Here is a 14,305-nt window from a genome sequence, read left to right as displayed (position 1 = left end):
CTTTTTTCAAAGTAACCAGGACCAAAATAAAAACCCAAGCCCAATTCTGGTTCAAAGTCCTTTCCATGCTGCACCAAACACTATGAAAACCCTCCAAAGAAGTTGTCAACTCGGTTTAAGGAAATCAGGTATGTGAGGAATTCAAATAGTTGTCTCATCAAACAGACTAACTATACTTCCCACTAAGCAAGAGAAACCAAATTTGAGTTATTTCCAGAATTAAGCCAGGTGACCAGGACCAAAATCACCCTTAGCTGTGCTTCCCATGCCTAGGTGAATACAGAAAACAGAGGAGAAAAGTAATGACCATTCCAACCACAGACTTTACAATTCATGCTGCCTCTTAAATGCCTGTCAGCCACTCAAGACCCCTCCTACAGCACTGTGCCTAATATTCAAGTTATTTATAGGTTCAGTGTATAAATGGCATGAAGCAAGTGGATGGATAGTTTGATTCCAATCTTCCAGTGAGAAATCAGATTTTCTATATCAGCCTCACTTTTTTTTCTTTTTGTTTCTTTTTTGTTTTGTTTTGTTTTTGTTTTTGCGGTATGCGGGCCTCTCACTGTTGTGGCCTCTCCCGTTGTGGAGCACAGGCTCCGGACGCGCAGGCTCAGCGGCCATGGTTCACGGGCCCAGCCGCTCCGCGGCATGTGGGATCTTCCCGGACCAGGGCACGAACCCGTGTCCCCTGCATCGGCAGGCGGACTCTCAACCACTGCGCCACCAGGGAAGCCCTATCAGCCTCACTTTTAAGTTTAGTTACCCATCTTACAAACTGAGCAACTATATTGGGCACCGTAACAAGTGCTGGATATACAACATCCATCCTGCTGTGGAGCTTCCTGTCTAATTGGAGAAAGCATAATAAACTCAAAGCATACAGCTTGTGTTAGTGTTATATGAAACGAAAGAAAGAACAAAGACAGAAGAAAATGGAAGAGAAGGAAAAGCCCTACTGAGACAATGTGGTCAGAGATAGCTTCTCAAAAATGCTGACAATACTGACCTAAAGGATGGGATGGAGCAGCCACTCCACAAGCAGGGCACTGGGTGTTTCAGGCAGAGAAAGAGCTGCACAGAGATTCTTCAGCTGGAAAGAGCTGGGCATGTTCAAGGTACTAAAAGGTCACCAGTACAGTTAAGGCCCCAGAGACAAGGAGGAAGTGGCTTAAGAAGGTGCAAGATAAAGCAAGCACCAGATCATGCAGAGAGCCCCATAGACCATGGTGAAGAATTAGGATTGGCTGATTGATTGATTAATAAGGGCAATGGAAAGGTATTGAAGGATTTTAATCAAGCGAATAACAGTCTGGCCTACAGTTCTAAAATTTTTATCTGACTCTTACGTGGAGAACAGTTTGGAAGAAGGCAAAAGTAGGAACAGAGAAAGCAGTCAGGAGGCTACAGCAATAGTCCAGGTGAGATTGGATGGTGGCTTAACTCTTGTAGTGAGAGTGAAAATGGATCAGGTGGATAGATCCAAGTTAGAGCCAGCAGATGGACTGAGATGGAGTAAAAAGGCAGCATATTACCATTTAATGGTAGGAAAGTCTAACGTGTTTGGGAAGAGTTCCAAGAGTTTTATCTGGGACATGTTAAGTCTAAGAAACCTGTAAATAGAAATGTCCAGTACATAGCTGAACATACTACGTAGGAAATCAGGGGAAAAGTTTGGGCTGGAGCTATAAATTTGGAAATCATCTATACAAAGATGGTATTTAACACCATGGTAAAGGATAAGATCACTTAGGAAGAGAATTGAGAGAAACAGAAGAGGATCCAGGACTAAGTTACAGAAATAGCAATTTAGAGGATGGCTAGAGAAGAGATCACCAAAGAAGAAAAGAAGGGCCACCAGGCAGAACAAGCAGGAGGGAGTGGTCGACCAAATCCACAGGCATCAAGATAAGAGGAAAAAATGTCGATTGGATTGAGCAACATGGAGGTTTTAGACAGTCTTGATAAGAAAAGCTCTAGTAGAATGACAAGCTGAAGAGGGCTGAGCAATAAATTAAAACGTGTAGGTAACTCTTCCAAGAAGTGGAGAATTAGGCAGTAAGTGAATGGGAATGAAGAGTCAAAGATGGGTATTATTTTTAGGATGGAGGAATACCAGAGCTTGTTTTTAAGCTGTTGGGAATGATTCAATAGAGGCAGAGACTTATGATGCAGGAGAAAGAAGATGAAACAGTAAGGTTTGGACTTTGGATAAGAATCCCAGATATGCCACTCACTACGGATGTGAGCACAGGCAAGTTACTGCACCTCTCTGAGCCTCATCTCTAAAATGGGAATAATACTTACCTTGCAAAGTGGTTTTGAGGATTAGAAATAATGTATACAAAGTAAATGACATCTAATAGGTACACAGTGAAAATAATTACCATTGCTATGAAATTATAAAATTTGAGAGATGGAATAGAAATATTTTGCTGTTCTGTTCATTACAGCTTCCTAGCTGACCTGTTGGGCCATCTACTGCAAGGCATCCATAAGAGCTGCTTCTCCTTTCCTTCACTGTATATGAGACATCAGGCGGGAATCAAGTTTTATCAAACTACCATATCTCCCAACCTTTAGTTACATGAGCCTCACAGTTTCTTTCCATAAACACAACTTCCATCTGCCTAAAACTCGAGTTTTTCACATTCCCTGCTCAAAGATCCAAGTGGCAAAGATGGCATTGACCCAAAATGCCTGGGGACCAAGAGCAGGTCACACACTCTGCTCGAGAAACTCACTGGATAATTCTAAGAAGAGAGATCCCTCCACTCCCTCATCTACATGAGCCCGACAATGTAAAAATGAATCATAAATGGAGAATGGAAAAGTATCAAAACAAAACAAAGAATCAAAACTAGAAGGAACAACAGAGACCTAGTTCAATTCCCTCATTTCATCCATGAAGAAACTAAGGTAGTCATGGGAGAGGCCACTTGCCTCACGGCACAGAGCAAGTCAACGGCAGAACCAAAATTGTAACCTAGGTCTCCTGGTTGATACCCCCGATGCTTTGTCCACTAAAGCCCAATTGCTTCATGGTTCTCAAATGCTACAGAAAATGACCATGGGGTACAGCTTAACCAAGAGCTTAAGTTAAATCAAGGGACTAAACCAAGGGTGGAAAACAAGGGATGCAAGTGGCCAAATGGATTCAGTTTTGAAAAGCACAGCAGGATGAATGCATAGAAGTGGAAGCGAGAGGAGAGATCTGGGCAGACATATACTAATGCACTAATCATGCACCTTAGTTTCATTTTCTTTCAATTATCTGAATAAAAATGGGTTTCATTGTCTTCAGTTACCTGAATTTTCTACTTTTTTACAATAACTACATATTGCCTTTGAAATAAATGTTAAGAGTTTGCTTGGTGGCTTTCTTTGTGGTGTGATGGATCTAACAACGGCAGTATGATATAGAACACGTATGATGGAACTGGAAGTCAGACAAACGTGGGTTCCCACAGCAGCTCCGCCACTTACCAATGGTGGGACCTTGGGCACATTAGCGAACCTAGCTGAGCCTCTGTTTCCTCATATGTGGCATTATGATAATGGCAACCTTGCAAATGTGTAAGATTTTAATGCAGGAAAAGAGCACAACAGAATGCGTGGCACATAACAGATACAGAATAAAATGGTAAATAGCATTTGAACCACATTTGCATCTGTGATTACATCCTAAACCATTAAACTGTGCCTCTGCCCTTGAAAAGATGTCATTTCACTTCATGCTCATGTCACTTGTGTATACTAGTATAATTAACAGGACAACTGAATAGTAGCTGGTTTTCTGGGTTCTGAAAGAAGATAAGCACAAACATGGAGAATAGCTTTTCCACCATCCAGTGAGTCTCTTGAGTGCTTTGACTAGCTGAAGCAGGTTGCCAGCTATCAAGAGCAAGTAAGTAGCACCACAATATGAAATGGGATTCAAATCTTTTTTATTTTTTTGAAGAGCCTGCTTTCATCAAGAATAAAAACTTTTTGAGAGTGATACAGGGATCTTAGCACTGTCATTTCACTGCTCCTTTCCACCAAGTGCTTCAAGTACAGGGTAGGGTAGAAATAACTCTGGCTTGGGAATAAGATTATCCGTCCCCCCGCCCCCCGGCTCTGTAATTACATAGCTGTGACATAAGGAAGTCATTTCACCTCTATGGATCTTACTTTCCCTTCTGTAAAATGGGATGCTTAAGCCAGATAAATTTCAGCTTTAAAATCCTGTGGTCTCATTCCCACACATTTTCAAGGCCTCCTGTAGTCAGAGCCCAAGCTCTTACGGCACACATTACCCTCTCAGCAGGAGGCTCCATCTGCTCTGGCCAAATGATCTCTAGGCTCATTCGCAGTTTCTCCTCTACCTTGTTCTTCAGCGCATGTGGGGTGTTGGGCTCTCCCTTCCACTTACCCCATTCTTGCTGTCCTTGCAGTCTCAACACAAGCCTCACCCACTATATGATGTTTTCTCTGACCATCTCAGTCTTTCCCAACCTCATTATCCTTTTGGATAGATATTTTTTACTGTGTCTTTACAATACATTCTGGACTAGACTGAGAAATGCATGGACAGCAGAGCTCCAAGTCTGATACCATTTCCATACCACCCAACATAATGCTACACATTCTGAACCTTCCTTTGCCCTTTTGTAAAAGAGATACCACCACCACCTATCTCCTAGAGTTGCTGGGAAGAATAAATGAGGTATTACTGTAAAAATGTCCAGCATGTTGACTAGAATCAATTAAGAACTGAAATATTAATTTCCTTCCTTACCTCCCTCTATCTGGTGACTAGTCTTCCCACAAGGTGGTCTACTGAGAAATGTACTCATTTGGGAGATGGATGTCTAGACTGTGCTAGCAGCCTAAGCGGACCTTGGGCAAGTCACGATTTCTCTACAGCTTAGATTTCTTCCAGTGATGATAACAGCACTTGTTCTCATCTTTTATGACAGAAGGATAAAATGAGATAACACATGAGAAAGCACTTTCTTTTGAAGAGCTACCAGCATTATTATTTTTCATAAGTCCTAGTTTCAGAAAGAAAAACCTTAAAACAACAGAAGAGACAGCAAGATGCCAATGTTAATGGGTGATTTGATGACGACTGTGAAAATCCCACTCTTGATATAGACTAGAAATGTCAGAAAGTTGTATTTACTGTTCCTTGAGGTAGAAAAGCACAGATACTGAAAAGATTAGGTAGCTTTCTTTTTTGAACATAATCACCCGGGGCATTACTCATCTCCCATGACGACATATTTTCTAAGTCAAACAATATCATAAATACCTCTGCGGGGCATTGTGGGCCTCAGAATCTGGGCATATCCATTTGACAGTGCTAACTGTGAGCTAATAAAAAGCAGTGACGTTAGAACCTTTGTATTTTTTTGTAAACAAACTTAATTATTATTATCTCTTCTGCAGTGAAGTATGCCACAGTTAGAAGTGGGGCAACAGAAGAGAAAAAATATAGTCCCCCAACTAAGTTGATTTTTTTGTATCAATAAAAGTTATCAATGCCTACAGGGCGCATAATACAACACAATGTAAGAAAGAACCATTGTATACAGTAAAGATTAAAATATACCCATAAAGAGACATTTCTGTCCCAAATTGTTTTGTGGGAAAAAAAAAATGAGGAACACGATTAGGGGAGGGTAATTTGGAGAGAAGCATTTTAGAAAAAAGATGTTTTTCTAACAAAATAAAGACATCAGCCGTTACTGGTGACAAAACAGATTTTAGCACTGTAACTTAAGGACTCTGTTTTTCTTCCATTTCAGAATGTAATCACCCAGACAGGTAGGTAAGTAAAGATGTGTGTGGGGCATGAGAGAGAGAGAGAGAGAGAGAGAGAGAGAGAGAGAGAGAGAGAGAGAGAGAGAGAGAGAGTGTGTGTGTGTGTGTGTGTGTGTGTATGTGTTGGGAGGGATTTAATCTCATTGCTTATTTCTTCTAATATTAGTTTATAAAGTCAATTAAGGAATACCTATCCAAAACAGATCACCACTCTTATCAAGGAGTCATGTAAAGATATATTCTTATTTTTCTTTGTTAAATACCTAGCGACATTTTAAAAACATTTCACCTTTATTAATTTGTATAAATATGCCCTTGCCATAATTTGTAATACATTTTATAAGCAACTGGAGGAGATTTCATGCATCACTAATTCATACATATAAATGTGAAGTTTGCATTAAACGTCTCTAAACAAAACCCTACTTCCTTGCTATTTTAGAAGGAACAGGATAAAGAAGAGACAAGAAGACTCTCATTACAAAGGCTGACCCTCTTAAAATTAAGGCTATTCTGTTTTGAGCATCAACCTGCTACTAAAACAGCCCTGGTACCAGGATTTTAAAAGGCCCGAGTCTGGAAATACTACGATGGTTGATTGGCTTTAAAAAATAACATGTTAGAACCACAGAAAACAGTGATTATAAGTGGCTGGCAACATTCCAAAGCTGCTTTTTAGTACTCCTTTGCTTTTTAGTATTCTTTTAAACTCCTTTGGCTACCAGTTCTCATCTCACACCATTTTTAGGTTTATGCCAAATAAACCAGGACACTGCTACTACAGAGTGTAGAAAAGATCCAAGCAGTACACTACCCACACGCACTCTAAATCACTAAACTCCTTCAGGTCTGCCTCGTCTGGGTACACTAAAATATATGATAGAACCTTCCTGAAGATGGGCACATTGCATAGCTTTCTTGGAACAGATTATGCCACTTATTATTTATAATGATATTTTCTAAAACCTCTGTCGCTAAAAGTGGAACTTAACATTTATACAGTCTAATAGTTCAATTTTCCATGAAGACAACATTACGAATAGGCAGCAGTCAAGTGAAAAAATAAATGATTGCAAAAACAATGCTTAAACTGTAATGAAAAATACAGTAGACCTTCCTTGAAAATAAGATTAAGATGACTGTTTTGTCATTTTATTAGCATTATTAGTAAATTATAGTTTTATAAGTTAAAAAAGCTCTTCTAAAATTGTTTTTAAAAATAAGCCATTTAAAAATAAGCTATTGGCTTATTTAAAAATAAAAAAACAAAAAAAGACCCTCAGACTATTTTAATTATCTTCAAGTTCTGATATTCATACCACTTCAAGAAACAGTTAATCATAATGCAAATACTAAGGAAATGTTTAGATGATTTTTATTTTTTAGTCTAGAAATCTACTGAAAATGCTTATTTCCCCAGAGATACCATTCTTAGACACCTAAACAAAATGCAAGACACTATTTGGCAATTTGCTTTTTAAATAGCTGAACACCTTTAAACAAGTTGGGCCTATGCTGATTTAAATTTTAAGTTGAAGTCTAAGAAAAACAAAGTCTATATAATACTCATAAGGCCATGGAGTTACGCAATACTACTTGGTTAAGTCAAATATATTCCTATTTCAATAAAAATTAAATAGCACTGGATTAAATACCAACCATTCTTAATCATGGTTTGAGTCTGATAACCAAAATAAAAAATTTAATGTCATGCAAAATATATCTCACAAACTAACCAATGCAAAGCTCTAGGCTTTAAACTTTTTGATAGTGTCAATAAAATCCCCAGGAAAGGAGAATACTGCAACTCTCCTTGGAACATAGGTGTTTTAAATCATGGTTAAACAGACAGAATGTTAAGAATGGTATGGTTTTTATTTTCCATAGCAGGTTTATTGACACTTTTTTTTCTAGTAAAGTTTGAAAATCTGACACTACCTGTCCACATAGAAGGGGAAACAAAACTTGGTCAAAGTCTGTAGAACTTCCTGTGGAGAGAAAGAGAGATAATTTATACATCTAATGGGACCAATAAATCTAACATTAACCATGGCACACAATCTAGCAACTTTACCCTAAAGAAAGAGGAGACAGATGAAGAAATATGGGCTTTATCAATTACATGGGAGGAGTACCAGGCAGTCAATCATGAGAAATAATAAACATGATCAAACTTCATTAAAAATGAAAAATTAATCAAGAATCACACATGGGCAAGCAGCAGGAGCCGTGCAGGAAAGCTCTGAAGGGAGGGAGGCGGGTGGGTTGCTGAGTGTTAACACCCCTCCAGGGACCATCTCCAGCCTGACCATATGGATCAGAGTGAATAACACCGAGCCACATGGGTTTGGCCTGGCAGGGCCGCTGTTGCTGGCACCGTTTTTGCCTGTTACCTAGGAACAGAGGGGGCCAGGATTAGACAACGCTTCCCAACATCAATAGGCCAAATCACAAGCAAAATAGAAAACCAACTGGAAGATAATTGTCCCCGAACATTGTCAACTACATTTTTTTAGAGTTTAAAACTTTATTTACTTTATAAAGAAGTTGCCATTTCTGGCATGAATTTATTTTGTAATCAAACTATAACAATTTTAAGTGTGCAGTATTTTTAGTCATTATCATTAAACGTCATTATCAAAATGGAACACACTTACCTGCTTGTAATTTATAAAAATCCAAAGCAAACTACCAGTTTAAATGTCTTTTTACAAATATGTAGGTACATAAAACCAAGCACATTACTCAGGGGAAGTATACAAAAAGGGTACAAAAAAAAACCCAGAGTGACATTTCAAAGACTTATTCATAAAAGAGAAACTTCTAACATTAAGAATATTATATGAGACACAACATACAGTGGTGTGTGACTTTTCCCAATAGATACATTTCACGTACACAGAATATATACAAACAGCAACACACAGACCCAAGTAATTAATCATTACTTCCTTCACAGAATTTTCTCTAACTTGACTTAATTTTAACTGCAGACTTGGACAGACCACAGTTGGTGCTTATCATAAGTTCATAGACCAATATTATAAATTTTAAAAAAGTATTCCTTTCATGCACTTGATTTGCCTTTTAACTATTTAAAATCCAACTTCAAGACAAAATGAAGAACACATTTTTCGGTCATTGAGAAGCTGGTTCAAATTAAAACAAACCTGCCCATTGCAAATCCTAATCCAAGTGATAAATTAAAGATCAGTTTACAAATGTAGCACTTTTCTAACCAATAATAATGAATTATCAATGCTAACTGAATTGATGCTTCTCGCTTCATTTATTTTTAAAACCAGTTCTATCACTCAAGAAATAAACCACATCAATCTAATAACCCACTCAATGAAGCAGAAAGCACACTGACTTTCTCTGCCAGAGCATGTTCTGCCTACATAATTCAATTGAGCATATCCTATTTTTTTAATATCATTTCGGGCTGGGTGTATATCACAGCACTGTTAAGGCATGTCATGATACAGTAAAGGAATAGAAAAGTGAAAAATGAAAAAGGGCGGGTAAGAGTACTTCAGCATAACCTGAGGCATTACTGATACATTAATTAATTTCATAATGTGGCATATTCATAAGACCGTACACATACTGTTTTAAAACTCATAGTAAAATAAATTGCAATAGGTAATGGGGAATCAGAAGAACAACAGCAATTTTTCAATGCATAATGTTATTATCAGGCAAATATTGGCAAAGAGATCATACAACACATTCATTTTAATGTCTGCAGTTTTCATTATAAAATATATTATAAGCCCCATAAACAAAACTCTTAGGATTTACACACAAAAAGAAATTCCTTACAAATTCCTTTCACATCAAGTTTCAAATACCACAGAGCATTGCTTGACTTTAGTTTATGTACCAAGCATTCTCTAAAACTCAGTCCCCAGTGCTCACTCATTGCGAACACCAGCTACAAAGACATTTATCCTTTACCCTTCAAAAGTTACAGGTGCAGACGTACTCCTCTACTCTATGCTGGAGTTGAGCTGACAAAAGCCCTCAAGATTTTTGAAAGAAAGGACCCCCATGGCTACAGCAGAGTCAGAGAAATCTAATATGCCCAACTTATTACTCACTACAATACAGAAACTACTTACCACTTTCTAATGTCAAGAGTAATAAGCAACCATGAACTTGTCTGTCAGATAATATTAGAACAAATATCAAAATACCCAATGTAGGCTGAGTACAACCCACCTCCCAAGAGCTTTCCTTTTTACCCAAGAAAGCAGTGATAAGTCTAATTAAGCAATGGGGCAGGGGGATGGGGAGGAGGGAAGGGAATATAGGCAAATGTAGGCACATGTTTGTGCATTACAATATGTTTCTTCATGTTTGTGATATTACAAGAGTTTGATATTCCAATTTAAGTCAAACAGCACAGTAGTGTGCTGTCAGAGGAGAAAACAAAAATGAGCATTGCTCTGTGTTAGGCAAATTCACACATTATCTCAATCAGAACTGAAAAATCAAACTTCTCAGTTTGGGAAGGGGAGGACAGGAACAGGGAGGGGAAAACAAGTAATGTTTCCTGTAAATAAAAACTGCTGAAATAAACCAATTTTTCTTAATACTGATGTTTTCCCCATATATAAACAGGTAACTACCTTATCCTCTCTTTCCAAAGAAAAACACAATTACTTCAATATGAAAAGTGCCACTCTCTGAGAGAGGGGACTTTAAAACACTGATTTAAACATATGTTGAGCATCATGCTTATAGCAGAGTGTCCCACAGTCTTTCAATATTAACTTTACTGGGAAAACAGTCACTAGCCAGTTACCAACCCATTTTTCTCTCTTGAACCTGTGTCTCTGGCTAGGGAACTTTCTTTGTAGAAAGTAATTCTCCTGTTTTCTTCTCTCTCTTTCTCTCTCTCTCCTCTCTCTCTCTCTTTCTCCCTCCCTCCCTTGCCTACACAAGCTCTTTCAGACGACCAGCCTCAGTACAACCTCAACTGCCACGTAAATCATAAATCGGATCTTGGAGATGCAATACAGCTGATGAAATGTAAATGACCTCGTTGCTAAGGCAGGGGGTGGGGAAGATTGTGCCAGCTCTCCAGATCAATTCCCAAGTTTATATTTTCACAAATCTTTTTATGTACAGTTTGATTTTTTAACATTTTAATGAGCAAAAAGTGCATCTATAGTAGCCAGTCACCACAGTTAAAGTGCAGGGCATGAACTAGATCCCAGGAGGGAACCAGTCCACCATGTCACCACTGGCTTTAGGACATTTGCCACCTGGTTCCATGTCCCCAGGTTCCAACTCTTTTCATAATCAAAACACTGCTGACATTATAAACCCCAGACGGGTTTTCTAAAATCCCTCCCAATCAATATATCCAACACATAACTTATTGGAGACAACACTGAGCTCATTGATTAAGGTGAGTTCAGTAGCAAAGTTTTCAAAATAAATGAGACAAGAATACAGAATTCAACCCCTTTGTGTCACCAGACAATTTATGAAATAGGCAATTTCCAAAAGGGCTTTTCTTCCCAACACAATATACAATACTTCATGCAGGAATAAGTAAGAGCAGAAGGGGCAGGGGGGGAGCGTGGAGGGCAGGCAGTTGCACTAACCTTTCAGTTATGGGTATATTAAGCAGCAGATCGCACAATGCAGTAGAAACGCAACAACATCTACAAAGCTCTGCCCACAAGGAGATACCAAATCTCAGAGTGTGAACCAAAATATGAAATCAACAACCCTAACACTGGATTCATCTGCAAGTGAAAATCAGAAATGAATTCAAGTTTCATCTCAGTCTTCTTTGGATTCATTTCACCCAGTTTGAATTCTCATACAGTCAGAAGGCCCATCAAGGGACCTTATTCCAATCCGGACAAAGTCAATTATGTTCTAATGAAACCGAGCTATTCCCTTAAAAACCTGGTAAAATTTTACATTTATAATATTATCCATAATAGAATCCTATCTCGAGGCAAAACTTCGAAGACTAAATTTGATGTAGTTAACAAGGATTATTAATAATGAGAGGCTAAACCAATTCCCCCTGAATTTGGAGTGCAGGGTGGGAAGGTGTATGAGATACTGCAACAGCCATCAGTTTAGGTGTCAAATACTTTGTTTTCATTACTTCATTGAAACCCATAAACAAAAATTAGTTGTATTTGGCAGATGAAAACAAATGACAGTCAAACACAGACATACGCACCCCGCAAATAAATGCCATCTGAAAGACAAAAGTGCAGGCTGATTATAACGTCCACTGGGGTCACAGAATGTTGGGAGGTGAGGCACATTCTCAGTAGTCCAAAAGGAAAAAGAAAATGTGTGCAGGAAAACATCTAAATAGAGCAAAGAGACTGCTTGAATAAATTAATGTATTTTAAAATATGTAAAGCTACAATCACCCTCTTTGGAAATTGCTGGTATAGTGGTCGATAATTCACCTTTGTCCAAAAAGGACTGAAGGAGGAAGAAGCAGGAAGACAGTAGGAGAGCATTTCCTGAGTCTCTCATATGTAATTTATTTGTTCATTTCAGAATGTAGATGTGTCATGAAAAGATCTGTGGAGCGCAAATTCCTAAAATATTCTATTTCTATGTTTAAAAAAAATTTTTAATAGCATGAGGTAAATGCTGACCCTCTAAGTCCTGCAAGTGAGATCAGTGCAACTGACTTGAAAGAAAAGGCTTTGATTGATGATCTCAAAACTCAAGTTGAAAGTTAAAAATAGAACACACACAAAATCCAAACATACAAAAAAGCTAGCAAAATTTCTACCTTAAGCCATTTCAAGTTAAAACCAGGGACTCCAAGTGAAAGCTAACAGAGGTTTTAATGCTTATGATTCAGAAGAGTAAAACAGAATGGTAAGAAGTTCTTAGAAGCTTAATTAGCACCAAGTTCAACAATGTTGACCAGAAATTTCCTAAATATGAAAACAGGAAATACAATTTTTCTCCTTCCCTATAAATGTCAACTTAAACCCAAGATCCATACTATAGTTACAACCAAACTTTTATTTTTTTCCAATGAGAAAAGGCTTTGAATAAGGGATTTTACAGAAAGGCCTTTCAACACCCGAACATAAAAGCCGGGTCAAATTTCTAACAACGCTGCTCAAATGCTACAGAGTCTGCTTCTTTTCTTTGGTATACTTCAATATTTACTCTCAGTTCACTTTTTATAAACTTTAATCTTGAGTCATGCATATGTTATCATTATGCTAACTTGTGTAATATCTAATATGCATAGTCAATGTTGTAATTCAAAAATTAAATTACAATAAGATATAGAAATTCACCATTTTCTGTACCATGTAAACTTTATATCTAAATTATCAAGGACACTAAGTATATAGGTGGAATGCTTACAACAGCAGAAGAGCCACCTCTAAAACTACTTTTAAGTGTAAATCTTCATGACCTTTGAAGTCTAAAGTAAAAACACTGAATCTTATACAAAAATTTTTTTAATTTAACACAATCACTTTATCCTTTTGTATCCTTCCCTTTCTTCAAAAATTACTTAAAGTTGTCCCCAAATTATGATATTATATAACATTCTATATTCTCGGATTTCATTTTATTAACTTTAAACCTTACAGCAAAAGGTTTGAAAATGAGAGAGCTATATTTAAAAGGTCAATGTTAAACACCAATAAACTTTGTGACACTGTTTCAAATACTTCGAAAATGAATAAATAATTTGGTTTGAATCTCTTGCAATTAGCATTCAGTGGTATCGGTAATATAATTCCTTGCACTTAATAGTATTACTCTACAATATTTTGCTTTGTTCATTTCCTTAGACATTTGAAATCCTATTATCTGAACATTTATGTTATGAATTTATCTAAAAGAAAGAAAGGTTGGGGAAAATGCGGGGGCGGGGGGAGGAATGGTTGGTGGGGGACACACAAGTCAGCACATACCAAAGGAACAGAGTCCCAACAGTGAAACTACAAACATGATTTCACTGAAGAAGCAACTTGCCCTCAGGAAGATACTATTAAAAAAAAAAAAAAGAGCACTAATAGAAATACTATTTTATAAGCATTTAAAATCTGTCAGCTTTTAAATATTTTAAATGCACACAAAAATGTGCACAGATGGGCAACTTTTTTACTTACATTTGTCTAGAAAAAAATCTTTCATTATCAAGCTCAAAGTCCTTGAATTTTTTAAACTTAATTGTGCCTCTATTTCTTAGAATTCATACCCCAAGGCCAAAGCTTTCCTGCCACCAGTCCTTCAAATCTGACTTGGACATTACACGGGAGGAGGCTCCAAGCCTCCCTGAGGTCTCACTGCTTTTACAACACGCGAAAAAGCAGTCGATAATGGGCCCATGCTGAATTCACTGCTCTCCACGTCTCCTCTTGGGACACAAGCCTAGCAGATGTGATAAAAACTGTGTCAGAGAAGTGGCTCTAGTTTGTGCCTTAATGACAACTTAAACCTCTAAACCAATACAACCAAAGGACTAACA

The 14,305-nt window shown here is 37.7% G+C and overlaps 1 protein-coding gene across 4 annotated transcripts in view; it reads right to left on the bottom strand.

Moving 5' to 3' along the window:
* DENND1A (DENN domain containing 1A) overlaps positions 1-14,305 on the bottom strand; it is a 541,897-nt gene that overhangs the window by 365,109 nt on the left and 162,483 nt on the right. For all 4 annotated transcript variants that reach the window (XM_060154381.1, XM_060154382.1, XM_060154383.1 and 1 more), the window contains exon 4: positions 7,747-7,796. In XM_060154381.1, the coding sequence (XP_060010364.1) occupies positions 7,747-7,796 (50 nt within the window). The remainder of the gene's footprint in view (positions 1-7,746; positions 7,797-14,305) is intronic.

The sequence above is a fragment of the Lagenorhynchus albirostris genome, chromosome 7, assembly GCF_949774975.1.
Source record: "Lagenorhynchus albirostris chromosome 7, mLagAlb1.1, whole genome shotgun sequence".
In the NCBI taxonomy this organism is placed as follows: Eukaryota; Metazoa; Chordata; class Mammalia; order Artiodactyla; family Delphinidae; genus Lagenorhynchus; species Lagenorhynchus albirostris.
The sequence above is the reverse complement of the archived record's forward strand: the minus strand, read 5'-3'. Positions and strand labels throughout refer to the sequence as shown.